The sequence below is a fragment of the Eleginops maclovinus genome, chromosome 21, assembly GCF_036324505.1.
Source record: "Eleginops maclovinus isolate JMC-PN-2008 ecotype Puerto Natales chromosome 21, JC_Emac_rtc_rv5, whole genome shotgun sequence".
Classification (NCBI taxonomy): Eukaryota; Metazoa; Chordata; class Actinopteri; order Perciformes; family Eleginopidae; genus Eleginops; species Eleginops maclovinus.
In genome coordinates, this window is record NC_086369.1 from 7,418,345 (window position 1) to 7,439,388 (window position 21,044).

A 21,044-nucleotide genomic window follows, 5' to 3' on the forward strand; every position below is an offset into this window, starting at 1 on the left:
TGGAAACTAAACAAGTGACATATTTAAACCTCTGCATTTTTCAATGGGGAATGTGCGCATGATGACAATTAGCTAACAATCTGCCTTGTTTTTTTTGTTGCAGTGATGTAACTGGAACACTCCCAGTCTGTGTTTGAGCCGAGCTCCACGCAGTTCATATCACCAGCGGCAGCCTCCACCAGACATCCACCTGACACCTTTATCCTTCATACACCTAAGGTAAGTACTTTTTATGGCATGGCCTGAATTTTATTTTATAATGTTTTGAAGTTTTTCTTTAACACTGATTATTTTCTGCAGTATAAAACCTTGTTCATCACTTGATTTTGTCCTCTGTGGTCCTAAATCTATATTTTGCACATAAATTCAATTAAAATGTTTTCTATCAACTAGCAATAATTAACTATTAATGCAACTACTACATGTCATTTGTTTGTTATTTTTACACAGTAGTATCACCTACTGAAAGAAATAGCTCATTATGAAACCTTGTATAAAGCTGTTACGTGAAACCAGAAGAACAGGTGAAGCAACCTTATGTTATCTTGTGTTATAAGACAAAAAAGAAAGAGAGTTATCTTGTTTCACAAAACCATAACCTTCTACCTATATGGGGAACAATAGAGAAGAAATGTAGAACGTCAACCCCCTCGGCAGACTTCAGTTAGGTTACAATAACTGTTTGTTTAAAAGCGTATGCCTCTCCTATAGCATTAATCAGACTCATGACAGACAGTTTTTTTTGTTGTTTTTTTAAAGCAGATGAAGCAGAAAGACATGTTTTTTGCTCAGCATGTTCTTCCTTTTTGTTAAAACCTGATGCATACATTACCAACAAGTCAACCCGGCAACTAAAAGTTTAGTCAGATATTCAGGTTAGTTAAGTAGACTTCTGATTTATTACTTTATATGTACTACACTTGAGAATTTCCATTTTCTGCTACTGTTTATATGCCAGAATACAGGATCCATATAATATATGTTGAAATTCTGGGTAATGAGTACTTTACTTTTGGATAGCTTGAGCATGTGAAAGCCAGGGTACACAAAAACTATGAGTGCAGATAAAGCTTGAAAAAAGTTGGGATTTTAATGAACACAAGATTGCGTGCACTCAATGTAGTATACTAAAGTTGATTAAAAATGTGTCTGTGTATGTACAGTTTTGGTTGTGAGGCTTTTAGTTATAGCCTTTACAGAGTACATTTAGCTGTCATATTTACAGCTCTGGAAACCACTCCCTCTCAAATATTTCTTAAATCTTTATCTCTACATGTATGGCAGCCATTCCAGTGTCTGTTGAATTCCAACACAGAAAATGTTGTCAGCAGTTTATAGAATACCATAAAAATACAAATAAATCATTTAATGCAAAAACATACCTATAAATAATAAAACCAGAGACACTGATAATGTGGTCTCTTAATTTTTTTCTAGAGCTGTAACTACTTTTAGGAGCAATGTCTGCCATCTACCTCCTCCTCCTGCTCGCTCCACTGGTGTCAGCACAGACCTATCACTGGGGTCCCTGTCCCAATCCCAAAGTGCAGCCCAACTTCAAGCTTCAACAGGTAAAAAACCATCAAAATATTCAATCAAATTTCATTCACTGAACTACGCAGAACTAATGGAACCTCTCTGCTAACAGTATTTGGGCAAGTGGTATGAGATCGAGAGGCTGCCTGCCTCCTTCGAGAGAGGGAAGTGCATCGAGGCAAACTACGCCGTGAGGAAGGATAGTACCATTCAGGTGCTGAACAGCGGATTCTAGTAAGTATCCAAGGATATTTATTACTGCATGTGGTTAAGACCTGACCTATCACTTCATTTCATGTTCAGCGTTAGAGGCTCTTGAAAACAAACCCACTATTATTTATTTTCTATCGGACTCCAGATAAAGCTCATCATATTTGGAAATGTGCTTATTCCCCGTCTTACTGCAAATAGATTTTTTAAAAAATGTTCCTATTGTGGCCTTCCATCAGGTCCCTGTTCAGGCGCCACTGTGAGCGTTCGGGCTCACACCTACGTTCCCAATGATGGAAGGACCACTCGGTTCTTTGAAACAAAATAAAATCTTTATTACAGAACAGTACTTTCACAATGGTACTGGCGGTTAGTGGCTCTCGTCCTGCGGGCGAGGGGAAACAGTCCTCACTCAGGCCCCCGTCTACTGCAACAGCACAGAACCAGGTTAAGACCATGACTTTAATCAGTGCCTGATTACCTGATCCCGATCAGCTGTCTGGCCTCCGGCTGAGCCACTCCTACCACTCCAGCAGCCGGCCCCCTAACCGCACCAGCTGCCACATATTTGTTAGGTAAATATTAATCTTGACCCACTGGCCTATACTTAGCTTTGCATACAGACTGGAGACAGGGAAATAGCTCTGTCATGAGGTTACATACCGGTAATCCATCTTCTACCACCACTATAGGTCATCTCTACATTTATTATAGGCTTCAAAAAAGTATGTATTGCACATATTTTCTTTTTCTGAATATCAGGACTGTTTAATTTTGGATGGTTAATGAGCTAATCTATACACATGATTTAGGTTAGAAGTTCACTTTATCAGGTGTGATAAATTCTAAAGGTGTGTGTCTGAGTTCTTTGGTGAGCACACAGGAAACACTGTACAAATACATAGGGTCATTTAACTTAAAATTATAAGTTCAAGAGCTGCCTTCAAAACATGAATTTACTCAAAGAAACTTTGTTTCAGCTCTCCAAGATAAATCATAAAAGTAGTTTTGATCATTCTCTAATCTAGTACTTTGAGTGAAGGAAACTTGCAATTTTACTTGTCAAACAACTTGAAAACCCTCTGTATGCTGGGAGATGATGGAGATTTGAAGCTGTCTTTTAATCTAATCTTGTTTGTCCCTCAAACATGTACTTTGCTTTTAAGATGGATCCTCAAATTTATTTGAAAAAGTTCATAGATCCTCGGTCTCTCTCTCTCTCTCTCTCTCAGTAAAGGCAAGGTGGAAGCAACAGAAGGGACAGCAGTGATTCCAGACCCCAGAGAACCTGCCAAACTTGGAGTTGGCTTCTCTTATTGTAAGTCTATCTGTTTTGCCCCATTTTTATCCTCTTCATATTTGGTTCATTAATCTGGTGTTGTTCTTCTTTGTCAAGTTTACTAGTCTTTGATGTTCTTTTGAGATTATAATGAGACAATAATCATCAGTACAATTATGCTATGGTTCCCATGGGGGAAAAAAAGCAGACTTTCCCCTCTCCACTGAGTTTATTTGAGCTCATCGTGTTTGAATAACCAACACATAGCTTCATAGAGCCACCAGCACAGCTATAGACTCCTAATCTCAAGTATTCATATGCTGTTGTTCAGTATGCGGATTATACTGTCCTTAATCCAAATTATATAGCAATGTAAAAGTTAAAACAACTTCAGACACATATGTTTAGAAGTTGCATAAAGAAATGGATATGGAAGTTGCACTTAAAGATGACACATTCTCCCCTAAAAAACGTGAAGCAAATTTAAGATTATATTTAACTATATATTCCTTTTACCAAAGATTAACAGGATCAATATCAATCTATTCTATTCACAAAACTAAGATGTTTCTTTCTCTTACAATATATATTTTAAGGTATATAAAAAACGTCTATACTGTTCTACTTGTACCTCTTGCTCGCAGTTGCTCCTTACGGCACCTACTGGGTTGTGACCACTGACTACACCAGCTTGACCGTTGTGTACTCTTGCACGGACATTTTACGATTGTTCCACTTCGACTACGCCTGGATCCTTGGACGCTCACGCTTCCTGCCAGCGGAGACTGTGAGGTATGCCAAAGAGCTGCTGATCAAAGAAGGGGTGGACCTGTCCAAGATGACGGCCACAGATCAGACGGGCTGCAAGGATAACTAGGGATTCATAGAGATATCCCCCCCTCATTGCACCGTAACCAGCAACCTTCATCATTATTTGTATTGCTGCCTTTAAAGACCGATATTTAATAAAAATTACAACATTGATCTTAATACAATATGTACAATGAATGACTAATATTTGATAACATAATCTTGTATGAAGCTCATTTTGTAGTTCAAGCTATTGTATTGTACCTTTTATTGTGATTATTACAACAAAAATATCTCACTATGGTTGGTTTTGATTAAAACATTTCTATCCACCATGACACATCTCGCTCAATCTGCTGTTTACAGATGTCAAAAATATTTATAAAAGATATAATGTTGGAATAAAAAAAGCATATCCTTGCTGATCACAAAGAAAAAAACACAAAAGGGTTAGATCAATGGATAATAAAACTATGTTCATTAGGCAGTTTTTTAATGTGGTGAGCATTGGAGGGACTTTAACTGAGCAAAAAAGGGAGAAAAGCAATGGTAAAATAAGGTTAAAAATGGTCTACCATGAGGCATACAAATATTTTAGTTTCCGGTTAGCAGGACAAGCTGCAAGGAAACAGCCACCGACCATGAAAGCAGAGCCAAAGGGAAAGAACAACAGCTAGCAGGTGCATTTTATACCCTGCTCTAATTAGGGGAGTGGTTGGGGGAGGAGTCAGGCCTTGAGCTGCATTCATAAGAACGACGCTACATAGACAAACATGCAATTATAAATTCACACCATTATTATTAAGAGGGCATATGTGGTCCTACAGGAGAAAAAAACAAACCACATGAAAAACATCAAGGAAGTAATCCTCTATCTAATTGACTTTATAAAAAAAGCAGTTCACATTGACCTATGAGAGCTCTATTTTGATGCTTCAAGTTTAGCATTTTGGTATCATGCTTTTTTGGAGCTAGAATTGACCATATCTGTATAGAAGAAGGTAAAGGGGCTAGGTGCGATGATGCAAGGTACTGTTGGCCTAGCAAATGCTAAGTCACCAGCTAATGCTATTGCTATCCAGGTTAGCAAAGTGCATCTGTATTTGTTAACTTTAATATTCATTGGGATGCTAATCTATATATAGCAAACGGAACATCGGTATAAAACAGCTGACTGTGGTGTCTGAAACAGAGCGCTTAACCGGAGAAAAAGTTGTGGCATACAGTAAATGCCAGATATACCCCTTTATGTCTGACTGTGTTTGGCCAGGACTCTCTGGGGTAAGAGAATATTGTTCTCGATGAGACCTATGGTCAAATAAAAGTAACATTTAAAAAAATTACAACATAAGGAATATCTGCCGCCCTTGGTCCAACCATACCAATCTTAAAACTTTGCATTCATTTTGATCACAATTCCCTTTTATGGCCCCGCTCCTGGCCGAATTTAGTGTTGCGACTTGTGTGACCCCATTGCAAGGTATTATCAAGTTTTCTTATAGACTTCTTTGACAATCTTACTTTGTTTGCAAGCATTATAGTCACTTCCTGCTGGCCTTAAGAAAGAATGGGGACTTCAGCATTGGCTGTACTTTTCAGACCCAATAAACTTGCCCCTCGGGTAAATTCAGTGTAAACTGGGAAAGGTTTGGCTATGTGCGTTTGCATGTGTGTGTGTGTTTGTGTGTGTATGGTGGAGGTCCACTGGCTCTTCCTCTTCTGAGCTCCACACCACAGACCACAGTCCACCAGCGAATGAACAGCATCTCTCTGCACGGCTTCACAAACCTTTTGCAGGTAAAAATCTCAATATAATTTATGTTCATAAAACTGTAGTATCTAAGAGAAAATATATTTGATCTAAATACTGAATCATTATGTCTACTAATGAATAACAAGTGCATTAAAATGCATCATTTTAAAATGTTGTAATTAGGAAGGAAAGATGAAGCTCTTGGTATGGCTTGGTGCGCTCCTCTGCCTCTTTGCCTGTCATCTCAGTGGTGAGTTTCTTATTTTTTTATCTGTAAGATTATTAATTGGGGTTTGCTAAAAAGCAACAATTGATATCTTGATACTGAAGTTTATTGTCTCTGTGCAGCAAAAGTTTGTACCTGTAAGTAAATATAATTAATATATGCTTTAAAAATGCTGTATATGAATCTTGTTTGATTACAGATTATTGCATCTATAGGAGATCATTTGCTTTAGTCATTGCAATGGTACAAAGAGGACTCTGTCCGAGGAGGAATTCTTTATGCCTTCTTTATGTGTATGTGTCTGTTGTGTGTGCTCGTGTGTTTTTGCGTGTGCTTGCGAAATAGTCAGCAATAATATTTGAGGAGGGAGCAGGTATCCAGCAGTCTTCTGGGAGGAAGCACAGTTTTTCGGTTTCCAACACTTGAATCCTTTCTTTGTGCATGGGAAGCTTTGGAATGTTTGGGAATGTTAATTTTTTTTCTCTCTCACTCTTCCCCCTCACAGAGGCCAGAGTCATCCCTGAAGGAGGTAACATATTTAAATAACACATCTCCTTTTAGCATCCTCAAACTTTGCAACAAACACATGCCTCCGATAGTAAAAATAGTTTTCCATCAATAGCAATTCAAAAATTCCCCAGAGAGATACACTTTTGGAGGTGTTTATAAACTTGCTCTGTATTTCACTTCAATATAAGTTTATTATTTATAACGTTGCACTCTTTCTCTGGAGACTGTTGTAAAGGAAGTCTTGGAATTTTCCAATGTACTAAGAGACATTTAAAAATGGTTGGTGTACCCCTCATTTTATACGTAGGGAATGTGATATATAACAGCATATTATAAGAGTGCTTTATCCTTTGAGTTGTCTTATGTCCTCCCCTGACCTGCTGTGTGTCTTTAGTGCCATATGAAGAACCACCAGCCATTCCCTACTGGCCCTACTCCACCTCTGACTTCTGGAACTACATTGAATACTTCAGATCTATCGGCGCCTACAACCACATCAACGAAATGGCCCGGGCCTTCTTTGCCCACCAGCACCTCGGAGACACCCTGGGATATGAGACCAATGAGGGCCATGAACACTGAGCTGAAACAACAGGATTTGGAGGAAGGGGGCAGAAAGGGGACTCTGGAGATATCCTAAGTTAATAGTAACAGACGTCAGAGAAGGAGAATTAGTAATATTGCCAAATTAACAATTAAATGAAGTGAATAGTTAATTGTTTTTCTCAAGTATATCACTCTTGATAGTGTAGACAAGAAATAATCCAAGTGTAGAGTATAGATCTTTTGTAGCAGTGTATGTTATCTTTATAATGAATACAAAATTAATTAAACTGTTCAAATACGTAATGATGTCTATTAAATGATTTATAAAGTTATTATTTTTGTGTCTTTTTTTCTGAATCTTTCTGAATCATTTAGAAGTTTCTTTTCTTCCACATAAAGTTTTAGAAGAGAAGAAGAAGAAGGAACCCTTAATCATCCCACAGAGTGGACATTTACATAATGCATTTGACCCATCCTAGTATTAGGAGGAGTGGGCTGCCACGTGTGCTGCGCCCGGGGAGCAGTGTAGGGAACGGTGCCTTGCTCAAGTACACCTTAGTAGCATTTGGTCTTTCGGGGACTTGAACCGCTGACCTTGCCATTCCCAAGCCAAGCCCCTACGGACTTACCTATTTAGTATAATTTAAAATGTTCTGGTAACTACTTTCATGTAATCTTTGTATTTAGGAAGTAAATACAAGTGTCTTACTTAATCTTTGATATACATTTCTGATTTAAAAAAAAGGTGTAGCCTGAAAAATATTCTTCCTGTGTAGTTGTTGTATGCTATATATTTAATTATGTTAATATAATTTCTATAATAGTGCCATGATGTTTCCCATTAAATGTATTGTATTCACTGATTGTTCATACCCATTTGTAATGTTATTCTATTACCCTTAATGAAAAAAAGGGAGTTTTTGCTTTATCCCAGAAACAATGGCTTTACTCTTCGAATCCTCTAACGGGAGGAAGACATATTGATATGAGGAGTTAAAATGAAAGACAAAACATTGGTTAATGTTGCTAAAAATAAAATAATGATTGACTTTATTGTTTGGAAGGAAACAGCTTCTATCAGCCTACACGTTACAGTCTGGTTTTCGCTGAAAGCAGAGAGCGGACAGAAGCCGGCAGAGGAAGCCGGGCACAATTAAGTGTTGCACTCGTTTGTTTTGTTTACGTTCTCCAAAAAGCTAGCCTAGATAGCCACAAATTCGAAGCAGCAACATCTTTTAAACAATAAGTTCTGCTGAACTGATACGGAAACACCATGAAGCCCGCAGTGGACGAGATGTTTCCTGAAGGAGCCGGACCCTATGTAGACCTTGACGAGGTGGGTCAACTCATTCGGAACACAATATTTGCAACACAATTGTCCAAAAACAATGGTTAATGCTAACTAGCCTAGCTACGTTAGAGTTGTAAAGTTGTGTTAATCTTCCTACACAATTGCTTATTAGAACCGTGGATTTGAAACATTTCGGGATATAATAATAACACAATACAAGTATTTATAATAATGCATTCCATTTAAATATAACGTAAGCGCTTTTCACAACACAACCCGGCTAAGGTAACATACTTTTCTTATCAGTATGTATGCATTGTGCTAAAATATGTGACCCTCTACAAAATGCGGTCTCTCACAATCTGTCAAGTGTTACGCTATTCTGTATTTTTCAAATGATGCCCGGTGAATATGGACACGTTTCTTTTACTAAAAGTAGGAGTGAGATGAGAAATGATTTTCGACGGTATTTCCAACCTGCCACAAAACGCAGCCTGTGCCCCAGATCTGGAAAATATTAAATAGTATTTATTGCCCATTCTGTTCGCAGACTGTTCCCTTGTAGACTTTTTTTTATCCCTTTTATTTCGATTTAACCTGATGTTTTGTGTGTGTGTATTTTGCTATTTCCATGACTCGGGTTGTACTGCTGTGTGTTCACAGGCAGGGGGCAGCAGCGGCCTGCTAATGGACCTGGCAGCCAATGAAAAAGCAGTGCATTCTGATTTCTTTAATGGTAAGTCACAGTTTGCTGTCTTTCCCCCCTTAATGATTACTTTTGAACACACTGGGAAGAATGTGTGTACCACTTAAGTGAGTCTTTGTGAATCATAATAGCAGGAACGGTCAGCAGGACTGCATACAATGAGGAGTCTTGCGGAGTTTAGCAGAAATAAGCGAAAGTCTTTCTTTATCCAGCAAGTTTACTCCTTTGTCTTTAAAGGTCATATCTGATGGAGAAGTGTCACAAATATGACCTCTCTTGTGCCTACTTAAAATAATAAACTCTTACGATTTGTTGGCGTCTTGCTCTATTACTAATATTTGGCTCTGTTTACATGAATCAAAGTTATTTTAACATTCCTTATTTTTGGTGGTTAATGTGATATCTGTAGCAACGTGTAAATGAGAAACCCAGTTCTCATTAAATGATCAAGGGATTAATGGAAGCCTCGTTAACTCATGTAGAGAAACCTGAACATTTGGCCTCTTTCTTTTAAAACTAAACTTACATTAAAAGACACGACGAAACTATTTGAACACATCTGCTAAGTGAAAGACAGAACTGTCAGCGTCTCTTCACTTAAGTTAATTCAACATGTTTTTCAGGATTATAAACATTTTAATGGGAGAAACCAAATCATTGGAAATGGTAAATGGATTGTAAGTGCATTATCCATTTTTTAGCTTCAGTCTTGTTTAATTAACCCTAAAACATCCTGTTGTTTTCCCTGTAAACACCATTTCACACACCATACTCTGAGGGAAAACAAAAACACTAAGCTAATCTGTTTTCCGTCTTGAGGAATCGGCTGCAGGCAAAACAATTTTGGCTCAGCGGCACATGACCTAGAAAAGGAAAGAGCTGATTGTTAAAAAGGAGGGAATGAAAGGAGAAAAAAAGGAGGAAAAAGAGTAAGAAGAGGAGGAGGATGGTAAAGTTAGTTTTATAGCTGCTGTCAGACTGAAACACAGCGGGACACCTCGCCAGTCAGCTTCTTTGAAAACACACACACACACACACACACACACACACACACACACACACACACACACACACACACACACTCTATTTCCCTTGGGTTGTTAACCCTGCTAAAACTGCCATTCAGTATATTCTCATGTATCTTAGCTTGTGGCTTGAACACCAACAAGAGATTTAAATCCCATAAGGGTTTTTTTATACTCATAGTTTGTACACAAAGTTCTGTAATAATGCCACGTTTCATTTGGAAATAAAACAGCTTAATGAGTTGTAATTTCATGTAGTGCTTTCTCAGTGACTGCAGTAATGGGACTTTAAAGCCTTAGCCACTCATGTGCTAATACATGAACACTTTTGCTAATCAGAATCATGATTCAATAAGAGGTGGGCAAGGCACTGGAAAGCCTGGTAATGAGTAATGTCTGATTATAGAAGAGGGGATGATTTCAAACCATTGTTGGATTTCAGAGAGTCTTTCCTCCCTAATTGGGCTCTGTAAGCGCAGGTTGACGAACCCCTCTACAATTAGGCGGACATCTCAATTGAAGGTTTTTTTTTTTGGTGGTGTTTAAAGGTCTGAATCGTGTGAAATATGGAAAACTCTTTTGGATTATGTTGGGAAAAAAAGATTTTTAAAAGAACACTTTCAGTTCCTGGTGCTGCAGTGCTGCAGTGGCGTGTGTTAAAAGCTGCAAGGGGTTATGGGAAGCCAAGGGGCAAGCCGTTTGGCTCGGTGCCTGTCCCTTATTAGGCAAAAGAGGAATGTCCTGTTTTCCTGGAAACTACAAAGACATGAAAGGAAGAGTTTATGAAAGCCGGTGAGCTGGATCAGTTTCAACCGAACGACGTTCTGGCAACGGAAAAATGACTTTACAGAATAAATAAATGGCTTCAAACTACTTGGAACTTTTAGGTCATTCTGAAATGTTTTAGCAGCGGCAAGTTCAGCCTCTTGGGGCATATTTTCGATTTGTGATGTTGGGCTTTTTAAATCAAATTGACTTTACTCAAAAGGTCAGGGTAACATAAACCACTGACTCACAGCCTTTGTTAAAAGGATATGTGTCACAGTTGCATATTCAAATAGTTTGTTGTATCTAAAACCCAAAAGTTCTAGGTTTAATATCACAGAAAAATGCTAAGTGATTCAGAAGCTGGAAACTGTGAATTTTGTGCATTTTTACTTAACATAAACCCTATATAGCGGATACATTAGCTTGTTTCTATTAGAGCTTGTAAACGCAGTGTTTCATTATGCTGACATGAAAAGAAAAGCTCATTTTAAATTGTGTTACAATAATAGTAATCACCTTTCAGGCTCTTATGGGATCTTATTTATGAATTGTATTATAATTAGTAATACATTATTAAAATAAATGTCATAATATATGATAAGTACCACTTTTTATTTCAATAAAATAGCTATTGAATGTCGGTGGATGAAGTTCCTTTGTGTTTGGCCACATTTGATTTACAAGTGAAAGACACCCTGGATAAAAAAAAAGTACCTGTCAAACAGCAGACAAAACCTTTTAGCTTTATTCTTCCTTTGTTTGGCTGCACTGTGGCCCATAAAAAAACACTTTTCACTACTCAAAAAGTTTGGCTTATTTGAAGCCAATGCAGTAGGACCTAAAATGATTTGGTTTCCATTTTAAAGTGTGTGTACAGTCATTGCAGGATTCCATTTCTATTTGAGTTTTTATCTTCACTTATTGTAAGTTGCTTTGTATAAAAGCCAAAGGAAATGTAATTTAGTGTAATTTCAAACACAAGCAGTTGAGAATGAAGGAGTTGTGGGAAACAGCTGGTCTCAGTCTAACCCTGTTCTTGTTTTTTTGTCCTATTCTTTCTTAATTTCTACCTGCAGACTTTGAAGACCTCTTCGATGACGATGACCTGCAGTGATGACCCGTATAATGTGTACATAAAGGAATCAAGAAAATGGGCCTCGTCTGACCACAAGATGTGTCTTATTTGTACAGAACCCTCCACCCACATGTCGCCCACCCCCATACTGAAATAAGACTTTTTGTTTTTACAAAATAAAAGATGTCTCTGTAAACCAGGTGTCTGTGAATTCTGAGGATCGCTTACATTCCAGCTTTGGGGAAAATTATGAGTATGGTTTTGGCGTTGTCGTGTTTGAATCTGCTCCCGGCTGGATTGTAGGTTTGTGGGCTGTGAGAAACACCTGTTAGCAAACCTAATTACAAACGAGATACAGTGTTAACATGACCACTAAATGTTCAGTTAGGGCACGATGGGACAGGAGAGGGGCTGCGAAAAATGTGGGAATGCTTGAAAGAAAAATACCGAGCCAAAAAAAACATTCAGTTGGGAAAATGATAAAGCTGTTATTTGTGCCTTGAACTGTAGTGTGAACTTAAGTGTGCAATCTAAATGTTAATGTATTCACTTTTGATTTTCCCACAGGTTTTGCAAACCCACTTAAACCAGATGCACGTGTAAGTTTAGTAAAAATCCAGCATTTTAGTTTAAACGACGCTAATATATTACAAAAAGTACCAAAGAGTCTGTTTAGTGCAGCTGATTCCAGTTTAAAGATGGTACAGTCCATTTTCACCATGACAGTGTGAATTTATTTGAAAAAACATCTCACTTGAAAGCCATTTGCATTCATCTGCAGCAGCCTGCCCTCTTATAGAAGCCAGGTTGCAGGGATTTGCTTCCATTCAGCCGCAAGAGCATCGGTAAAGTTGGCCCAGCTCGCAGTCAGCATTCTAGTTCACCCCAAAAGTGCTGGAACCAAAAGGTGATGTCACATATATTTTTTTCTCGATATTTGAAAGAATCAAACCCAGATTTTCCAGATAAAGCATAGAATCCTGAGTTTAAATATAATCTTCAACGCTTTAAATGTATGATGGCTGATTCACTCATGAATAATATAGGATTCGATACCAGGTTTTCAGGGGCTTTTAAGTTATAAGCTCAAACCATTCAAAGCAGCTCCAATATAACAGTCCTCTCACTTCAATTTAACTATCTCTCTTTGCATACGTATAAGTTTTAAAAAAAGGAAGTTTAGCCTGTGTGTTGCAAGAGCAAATGTTCTCGGTAAGCCACCTTCCAAACAAAAATGCATGCGCTTTCAGTTGGTCCTCAACAAACATGATTTATCTAGGTTTTAATCACTTTTGGGGTGACAAAAGATTAGGGTAAAGGGGTTAGGACATTTCTATTCCTCCATAAACTGAATCAAACCTCAAAATCCGGCCTGGACACAAAAACCTCATAAAGCAACTGATCGTTACAATGCAATTACAGGCGAATGCAGTCAGATGTGCTGATATTGCATCACGCACCACAACCAGAGTCCCACTAAAATCAGTCTGTGTATGTGTGCGTCTTACAAGGCTGGCATGCCTGAACACAGTTAAACTGAGGAGGAAACTGTAGATTATCAAATTCCTCATGTGTAGACCAGCTGCCCCTGCATGTGTTCTGGTTTGAGACAGAAGCTGTGGTTTGGCCCTCATTGAAGGTCTCTGAGAAGTGCTTATGTGGCATCTCAGCTCCCCTTCATAATTACCTGATGCTGTCTTTCTTCTGTCCCTTTCTGACTTATTTTCTTGCTTGGGAGAAATGTTACATTCAAAAAACAATGATCTAGTGTCTGATTTTACACCTTAACTGTGACATATATAATTATTTTTCAAGCGTTTTAAATTGGAAAACCCCAAATGAGACAACATCTCTTACAATCTCCACGTCTCCACCTCTGCTTCGAACCCTCCCACCTTCTCTCTTTTCCTGTCTTTAATTAGAGAGCCTCCAATTGGCTGACACTTTCTGAAATATCTAACCAATCACGCCTCTTGTTGGGGTGGCCCTTGACCCCTTCAGGTGGTGCCTGCTTGCGTTTTTCTGTGCAAGTGTTGTGGAACGGGCTTGGTTTAAAACCTTGCCACATCCTTACATGAGGGCAGTCTGTCAGAAGGCGCCAAGGGGACAGGTTAGACTAGGAACATCTATCACACCCACACAAACACACTCGGTGTTTGGACTGAGAGACCTGGTCCGTCAGCTTGAGTCCACATCTGGATCCGCGGACACAAGAAATTAGAACCACAGGTAAGAGACCAACACTGTGGTGATGTGGTGCTGCACTTCTTTTTAACTATAGGTACTAATGAGGGATCCAAGTTCAGGTTGAAGTCAAGTTTGTCTTCTGGACAACACCTGGTTTGGTTTTACGATGGCAAAATCAGTAGCTTCACTCCTACCAGGAGTCCTTGTGGCAACATGTTTGTTTAAAACTTACAAATCAAAGTTCACTTCCGAGCTGTAGGGTTCACTTCACCAGCTCTCCAGGTGTCTGGTCTGGGGTCTCATGTATTGATTTGGGAGGAATTTAAACAGCAGTGATTGATAAGGTTTCATGCAATTCACAGCATCCTTTTGGGCTGAAAAGATTTGCACCTAAAAATTCCACTGGATAAGAGAAAAAAGCTTGACTAGAGCTTAGAAATATTATTTTACTAGGCGAACTCTAACCCGATCATCATGGCATTCATTAAAAGAACATGCGCACATACAGAGACATTTAAGGAAATGTGACGTTGCTGTCATTATGCGACTATGCAGTCAATATCTCTCTTAAAAGTATGTCTCCTAAACAAAGATTTAAAGGCATACTAGTGATGAAGTGGGGTGATTGTGAACATTGATGTCTTTCGCAGGAGGAGGTTAAGCCATGGCTGGAAGGAGGAGAACCAGTTTCTCCGCTGTGGCCATCGTAACACTGCTGGCTGTGATCCTGCTGCCTGGTGAGTACACAGCGGGGATCTGACAGTTCAGCCAGACACAACAGGGTCAGGATGGAAATTATCTGTCAGTTTTAATTACCTCTGGCTTTATGGTTTACTAAAAATATCCAAACCATGTAAACCCCAGCCGTTGAAGACAAACTGAGATTATTTATTTCAGTAAAAGTAGAAATACCAAGCAGTAACTATATTAAATAACAAGGACAATTATTAAAATAATGTTGGGAAAGTAAGTAAGGCACTAAGTATTAAGTAGAATAATTTTCATTTGATAGATTTACTGTTACAGAACTAGTTTAAGTAGAAACAGAACTAATTGATCCTAATTTTCAGCTTTTTCTCAAAGACAGCAAAACCAAAATGTGATGAAATCCCAGAATTAATAGGTATTTCATTTTAATGGCATTGAATGATGAGCTTATGTATTTCTTTTCTAAATGAGAAACTCCATTTAGTTTAATATATGCAACCACAAAGCACTGGTGACAAAGTATTGTGAGTGAGAAATGACCAACTAAAGCATGCATTCATTTCACATGATACTAAATGATAAAATGGTTAGTGATAATGTATTCTGATGCATCTATTCATACAGCAGAATGCATTTTATATGAGGTCTCCTTTCAGAGCTGCGCTGTACAGATAAAAATGTTTTCTCAGAATGTTGACTTTGACAATTGGTTAAATTGTATCCAGCGTTTAGATCTTTTGCTAGGGAAGTTTTCCTTTTCCTTTCAGTAAAAGTTAAGCAGCAAAATTAGATATTGCTGATTTTTTATAACAGCATTATGTTGATAAATTTAAGCAAAGCATCTACTTGGCTGATTGGTTAAATGCGTAACAGTTCATCATATGTTATAAGCAGATGTTCTTTTTAATATAATACCTCTTCTTAAAGGAACACAAGCTGTATTTATCATTCCTACTTACTGAACCTGAGTTCTGTGGTGCTAAATTACTTTGCATCACTGGTTTTAGCACAAATATGTTAGGTCATCATCCATGTTGTGTATTTGTTTGCTGTGTGACCCTGTTTCCTTTAAAACTCCTAATAAATAGATTTGACTGATAGTCGTAAAATATAGATTTCAAGGATGAGTTTGATACAGTAGGGGTTGCCCTCCACTAGTTTGTGGACATAGACACACATCATCGCCACGCAACTGTGCTCAACGTGCATCTGGTGTCTCTCTATCTTAGCCTGTGGCGCTCATATATCATTTATAATGTTTCAACATGATACAGGTTGCTCCTGCACCACCTGTTTTAAGTTTGCAATTCATGATTGACACATTTACACAGAGCCGAGAATCAGCACTCCTTTGAAAAACTGCAGTTTGATGGTTAAAAACAGAGTAGGAGGAGATGTTTCTTTCAACGTTCCTGGTCCTGTAAAAAGATTAGTACCTGTCAGCATCTCCTCCTCCTCTGCCCTCTTAAAGCTCTGCCGTTTCCAGATGTGCCAGCGACTTTTTTACAGGCTTGTAAAAAAATACAGCGGATACACTGAGACGGCATCATTTAGCCCACCCTCCTCAAAATCCCTCCATCACCTAGTGGTCACCTTTACGTCTTTGTTTAATTTTAATGCCGATTTTCTTTGCAGATTCATACCCCTTCATGTGTGACCCTACAGTGCATCTTTCTGATTACTCCCATTGAAGCTTATCAAAACTCTTCTTTAAGCAGGAGATGAATGTTTTTCCACCTCCAACATGCGTCACAGTTATCCCCTCTGGATCTTTCTTTTAAAACCTGTCATCTGTTCCTCCTTCTCCTTCCTTCTGTAAGGCATTAACACCTTTTCCCTGTGGAGATGAAAGAAACCTGGAGCAGAGCTGAATTAGCTGTTCCCTCAGCTGCATGTGGTCGTACACATATATGTGCACACAGTGGTCTTTAAAAGCACAGCGTGAGGTTTGATGTTACAGACTCACCTATAAAATCTACAAAGACCTGCAGTCGCGAGCGCTCCTGGCACAGCCAATTACCCCAGCCCTATTTAATGAATAATATCTGCCTGTTGAGGGTTTGAGGTTTAATGCCATACATCAAATATTGTGATTGACGACACATTTAAAGGTCAGAAAAGAAAGAGTAAGCAGTTTCCAGGACTTCATCTTGACTTCAGCACATTTTGGATTTGACATGTGTTTTTGCTTTTCTCTTCTTTGTAGCATTCTTGTCTGCTGGACCAATTGGGAAAAAGACAAATGGAAATGGTAAACATGTGATTTTTACCTTAGCATACAATTGGTGAGTGAAAGATCATGAATGGAGAACACTTTTTTCCATTAAAGTACTGTCTGATTTAAAAGCATTACACACTCAACCTTAGGATCAATATCTGTTGTGAAATAGTAAAGAAATTACGGATTAATTTGATGTCTGGGGCATTGAATATCTTTCAACAAACTTTGAAATTCACTTAATAAGTCCTTGATTGATTTCCAATCAAGTCTTTATTCCCTGGTGTCAGTACAACCTTCATTTCTTTCTGCCTTCAGCTGGAGAAAGTATCCAGGAGAAGTCGGCTGCTGCAGAGTTACACAGGAGGCTGATTCGCAACCGCAGGAACATCAGCTGGTACAAAGAGAACTCTGACTACTGGGGCTGGTACAAGTACTTCACCGAAAATGGCAACCAGGAGGCTGTAAGTACACCCTACTTTTATTAATATGAAAGAAAGCATCTATATTCTAGTAAAATATGTATTTTTAGGTCGTATAGCGATGCATATTTTCATATTTGAGCCAGAAAACTAAAGATTGATAGATAGAAGTTTTAGAAGCATCCTGCTGCATGATCCATGTCCACTCTTCATCTTTATTAACATTCAAGTTTAAAGCAGCTGCTGAGTTTGTTGCCCCATTTGAGCCTTTAATGGATTTTTGATACTGAACAGAATTACGGGTTACAAGTCTTCTCACCAATAAACTCCTCCTCCCACTCAGGTTCAGGAGATGGACCGCATCTACCTGGCCTACCTCCAGAACAAGAACCGTGCTGAGGCGCGTCGCTCCCACAAGGCATACTTGCGTCACCTCGGAGACGTCTACAAATCCTGCTCCGAATCTGATGACCCTAACTGTGTGTCTTCATACACCAGTAGGGCCAAACCTAAGCCAGAGGCCCCCAAACCTGCACCTGTGAGAACCTGTGACCCCACCAAGGACCCTTACTGCCTGTACGCTGCTTTGGTCCAGGGCAAAAGCCCCTACCTGCCCCTGGTGCTCCCAGCTACCCCAGCAGCAGTAGCACCTGCACCAGTAAAGGCCCCAGCTCCTATGTATGTCCGCTCTGCTGCTCCAGCAAAGGACCCCCAGTCAGGGTATTACTACTACGCTCCATCCGCAGTGCCTTTCCTTACCAAGGTATGCTTCCAGACATTTTAGCTATTTTAATATATTGGTTAGTAATTAGTAGATTGATGTTCTGCAATTTACCCGTGTTAAACCTGTACCAAAAGGATGCTACCTTAAAGTGTATAGGACTTTGGACTTTAGTACCCCCTTGTGGTAGTTTGAAAAAAGACGCACCGGCAAAGCCCCTCCGTTTCTCGCTTTAGTGACACCTCTGCCTCTTTTTACATTATTTAGGAGCAGAAGGCCGAGCTACTGCGTATCTGCTCCTCTGAGGACGTGGAGTGTCTGCAGTACCACCTGAGAGCGGCCCATGGGTATTCACCCTCTGCCGGACCCGTGCCTTCCTACGCTCACCTGGGCTGTGATCCCAAGAAAGACCCCAACTGCAAAGCCAAGCTGGTGCAGAAAGCCCCCTCTGGTCTCTACCTGCAGTACCCCAACTGCGATCCACTCCGTGATCCCCGCTGTGCCCACGCTGCCTCCCTTGTGGTATGCTTCCTTTTATTATTGTTAAATACTTGTATTTATTTATTTGTATTTATTCTGACAGCTTTGATTTTAATGACTTATGGAGTTTCCCCTGTAATGTCTTTGTACAGGCGCCTCGTTCACCCAACCCCCCTGCCCCTGCTGGCCCTGGATCCTGCAACCCTGTATTTGAAGAAGGCTGCAACCCTCTTACTGCTACCAAATATGCAACTCCCCCTGCGACCTACAACAAGGAGGAAGGAGAAGAGGCTGCTGCCATTCGTGCTCCTCCTCCTTCTATGCAGAACCAAGACCCCTATGCCATGTTTAGGGATGCTTATGCTCATGCTAATGCTAATGCTAATGCTAATAGAGTCACTGATCCCTATGCTATGTACCGCCAGGCTAGCGCCCCGGTTTCTCCTCCAACTTCTCCTCAAGCAAATGACCCATACGCCATGCTGCGCCGGTTCATGTCTCAAGCTCACGGTAACGACCCATATGCTCCTCGCATGGAGGCCGCTCCACGCATGGAGGCTTCTCCAGAGTCCAACCCAAACGATCCTTTCGCTGCGATCCGTGAGGCAGCAGCTGCTATGCATCGCCGCGGCCCTCCAAACTCCAGGCAGCAGTTCCCTTTTTCCAGTCCCACTTATGAGGAGCCTGCCAGGGAGGAGCACAACCCTCTGGGCCCCCCAGGTAAAACCAAAGAGGGCCATGACTGCTTCATTGGCTACGATCGTGAATGCTACCCAGTGAAGCCCGCCGAGCCTCGATCTGGAATTCACCGACGTATGCCCTACCCTGCCGAGGCCTACGAGCCCCACCTGAATGCCGACGGATCCAGAAACGGCGTCATGGAGCCTTCAAACCCAGACTGTGACCCTGAGTACGATCGTGACTGCCGCCTGCGCCGTTTTGAGTCCCAGCCTGAGCCTGAGCATCACGCTGAGGAGGATCACAGCCAGGTGGCAGCAGAGAGCGAGCAGCAGCCACAGCAGATGGAACAGGAGCAGTACGAGGCGGAACCCTACCAGAGCGGCCAGGAGGAGCCTCACATGCCCTACCAGCCGCTCGCACAGGGAATGCCCAGCCTCCAAGACATACTGAGGCGCTACGGAGACCAGTACTCCGAGCAGGAAGATCACAGAGCCTATGCAGATGACTACCGCAAGAAATAAACAATAAACATGCTCACACACACATGCAAGCAGATGGACATGAATACACAGTAACCCATGCGTTCTTGTAGCTTAGCCATTCACATCCTACTGCAGCTCGCAGTCCTTCATGGACCAGAAATGGGACACAAGAGAAGTTTATGGACCCAATGAGATGCACATATATAGCTTACAGCTGTACGAGCATGCTCAGAAAGACGAGGTGTGTTCCAGCAATGTTTTCATCTCTTTATCTTCTTTAAACCCGTTGCTTTGGCCAAGAGCTTTCCAGTTTCCGCCTCCACCTCTTTAAACCACCTCGAATGTGTAATGCCTTGTCAATGCTAAGCTTTGCTTCTGTATCTACGCATCTCACTTTTTTTCTCCCCCTGTTGCTTTTTGTAAGTGATGTAAAGATTTTTCCATTTTGAATGTTTTAATAAAAAGCTCTTGAAAGCCTTTTTTTCATTCACTGACTTCTGTTATTTTTACTCAACTTGATTGGCTTGACCTAATTGTAATAGACATAACTAAAAAAAGATGTTATGTATTAAGGCTGTATGATAATTATATATACAAAAAAATAAAAATTGATAATGTAGAGTAATAATCCAGTGCCACACAAATTACACTTTTACAGTTAATTTAAAGGCTCCCTCTTTACATAGGGGAGAGTAGGGTAAGATGAGCCATTGGCTATGTTGACCCACCCCCTTTATCTAGGGACCATGGTCATGTGACGCTAAATTCAGGAAGCAAACATCATTTATATTTGATGGAGAGAAGTCAAGCAGGAAGTGCTCCAGCCGCTGAGAAAAATATTCGTAGTGGCCAAACGGCGGTACTTTAACTTCCGTATCAGTCCGTGGCGTCACCCGGTCCAGAAATGCTTTTTCCCATTGACTTACATTTGGAAAGAGACTTCTGGAAATAGGTGGAAATAGGTGGATTTTTTTTAAACCAACGAAACCAGAGAGCGGGCGAATGGGGGCGGGGCTTAAGAGGAAACTCAACTGCGCATGCTCGACAGCTGGGCATGATGGGTAATTTGTGACGTTATGATCTCGAGAATCTCAGGCCATTTAGTCTTCATGCGCCAATGAGAAGCACATGGTTAAGTGGTAATCATACATGAAGACAAGTAAGATAAAGTAAAAATAAAACGCTTTTAGAAATTACTGTTCCTATTCCATTATCTTAAATAAAGGTTATAACTCCTAGAAACGCCCTTTACTTTTTAGGCAGTTACAATATAGACACTCCAAATAGTCAAACAAATGATAGTGCTCTATTGCTCTGAAATGCCATCCTGGGTAATGAGTGTTTATTCTTTTGGTACATATTTTGAAATCAATATTCTACTAAGAACCAATTAGAATGCATGACTTTTGC

General features: G+C 40.0%; 4 protein-coding genes across 4 annotated transcripts; all 4 read left to right on the top strand.

Moving 5' to 3' along the window:
• The first annotated feature begins 103 nt into the window (after nucleotides 1–103).
• apodb (apolipoprotein Db) lies at nucleotides 104–4,173 on the top strand. Its single transcript, XM_063873930.1, has 5 exons — nucleotides 104–219; nucleotides 1,438–1,571; nucleotides 1,649–1,770; nucleotides 2,979–3,064; nucleotides 3,670–4,173. Exons 2-5 carry the CDS (start codon nucleotides 1,461–1,463, stop codon nucleotides 3,900–3,902), a joined length of 552 nt encoding a protein of 183 aa, XP_063730000.1. The 5' UTR covers nucleotides 104–219; nucleotides 1,438–1,460; the 3' UTR covers nucleotides 3,903–4,173.
• Nucleotides 4,174–4,363: 190 nt separating this feature from the next.
• Nucleotides 4,364–7,202, top strand: otos (otospiralin). Its single transcript, XM_063873931.1, has 4 exons — nucleotides 4,364–5,632; nucleotides 5,772–5,838; nucleotides 6,320–6,343; nucleotides 6,719–7,202. The coding sequence occupies exons 1-4, from the start codon at nucleotides 5,591–5,593 to the stop codon at nucleotides 6,904–6,906; spliced, it is 321 nt and encodes a 106-aa protein (XP_063730001.1). The 5' UTR covers nucleotides 4,364–5,590; the 3' UTR covers nucleotides 6,907–7,202.
• Nucleotides 7,203–7,962: 760 nt separating this feature from the next.
• On the top strand, nucleotides 7,963–11,931 carry cops9 (COP9 signalosome subunit 9). The gene is made up of 3 exons (XM_063912232.1): nucleotides 7,963–8,206; nucleotides 8,825–8,897; nucleotides 11,737–11,931. Exons 1-3 carry the CDS (start codon nucleotides 8,144–8,146, stop codon nucleotides 11,772–11,774), a joined length of 174 nt encoding a protein of 57 aa, XP_063768302.1. The 5' UTR covers nucleotides 7,963–8,143; the 3' UTR covers nucleotides 11,775–11,931.
• A 2,655-nt stretch (nucleotides 11,932–14,586) lies between these two features.
• and1 (actinodin1) lies at nucleotides 14,587–19,673 on the top strand. The gene is made up of 6 exons (XM_063874038.1): nucleotides 14,587–14,659; nucleotides 17,167–17,312; nucleotides 17,614–18,033; nucleotides 18,259–18,510; nucleotides 18,624–18,866; nucleotides 19,122–19,673. The coding sequence occupies exons 1-6, from the start codon at nucleotides 14,587–14,589 to the stop codon at nucleotides 19,671–19,673; spliced, it is 1,686 nt and encodes a 561-aa protein (XP_063730108.1).
• Nucleotides 19,674–21,044: the final 1,371 nt, after the last annotated feature.

What these genes read in the sequence shown, in the direction of transcription:
- otos (XM_063873931.1), top strand. Translation starts at nt 5,591, where the DNA reads ATGAACAGCATCTCTCTGCACGGCTTCACAAACCTTTTGCAG. An exon ending in GCTTCACAAACCTTTTGCAG is followed by an intron (nt 5,633 to 5,771) that starts GTAAAAATCTCA and finishes TGTTGTAATTAG; the next exon opens with GAAGGAAAGATGAAGCTCTT. An exon ending in CTTTGCCTGTCATCTCAGTG is followed by an intron (nt 5,839 to 6,319) that starts GTGAGTTTCTTA and finishes TCCCCCTCACAG; the next exon opens with AGGCCAGAGTCATCCCTGAA.
- cops9 (XM_063912232.1), top strand. Translation starts at nt 8,144, where the DNA reads ATGAAGCCCGCAGTGGACGAGATGTTTCCTGAAGGAGCCGGACCCTAT. An exon ending in CCTATGTAGACCTTGACGAG is followed by an intron (nt 8,207 to 8,824) that starts GTGGGTCAACTC and finishes GTGTGTTCACAG; the next exon opens with GCAGGGGGCAGCAGCGGCCT. An exon ending in GCATTCTGATTTCTTTAATG is followed by an intron (nt 8,898 to 11,736) that starts GTAAGTCACAGT and finishes TTCTACCTGCAG; the next exon opens with ACTTTGAAGACCTCTTCGAT.
- and1 (XM_063874038.1), top strand. Translation starts at nt 14,587, where the DNA reads ATGGCTGGAAGGAGGAGAACCAGTTTCTCCGCTGTGGCCATCGTAACA. An exon ending in GGCTGTGATCCTGCTGCCTG is followed by an intron (nt 14,660 to 17,166) that starts GTGAGTACACAG and finishes TTCTGCCTTCAG; the next exon opens with CTGGAGAAAGTATCCAGGAG. An exon ending in CTAATGCTAATGCTAATAGA is followed by an intron (nt 18,867 to 19,121) that starts GTCACTGATCCC and finishes AACTCCAGGCAG; the next exon opens with CAGTTCCCTTTTTCCAGTCC.
- apodb (XM_063873930.1), top strand. Translation starts at nt 1,461, where the DNA reads ATGTCTGCCATCTACCTCCTCCTCCTGCTCGCTCCACTGGTGTCAGCA. An exon ending in GTGCTGAACAGCGGATTCTA is followed by an intron (nt 1,771 to 2,978) that starts GTAAGTATCCAA and finishes TCTCTCTCTCAG; the next exon opens with TAAAGGCAAGGTGGAAGCAA. An exon ending in TGGAGTTGGCTTCTCTTATT is followed by an intron (nt 3,065 to 3,669) that starts GTAAGTCTATCT and finishes TCTTGCTCGCAG; the next exon opens with TTGCTCCTTACGGCACCTAC.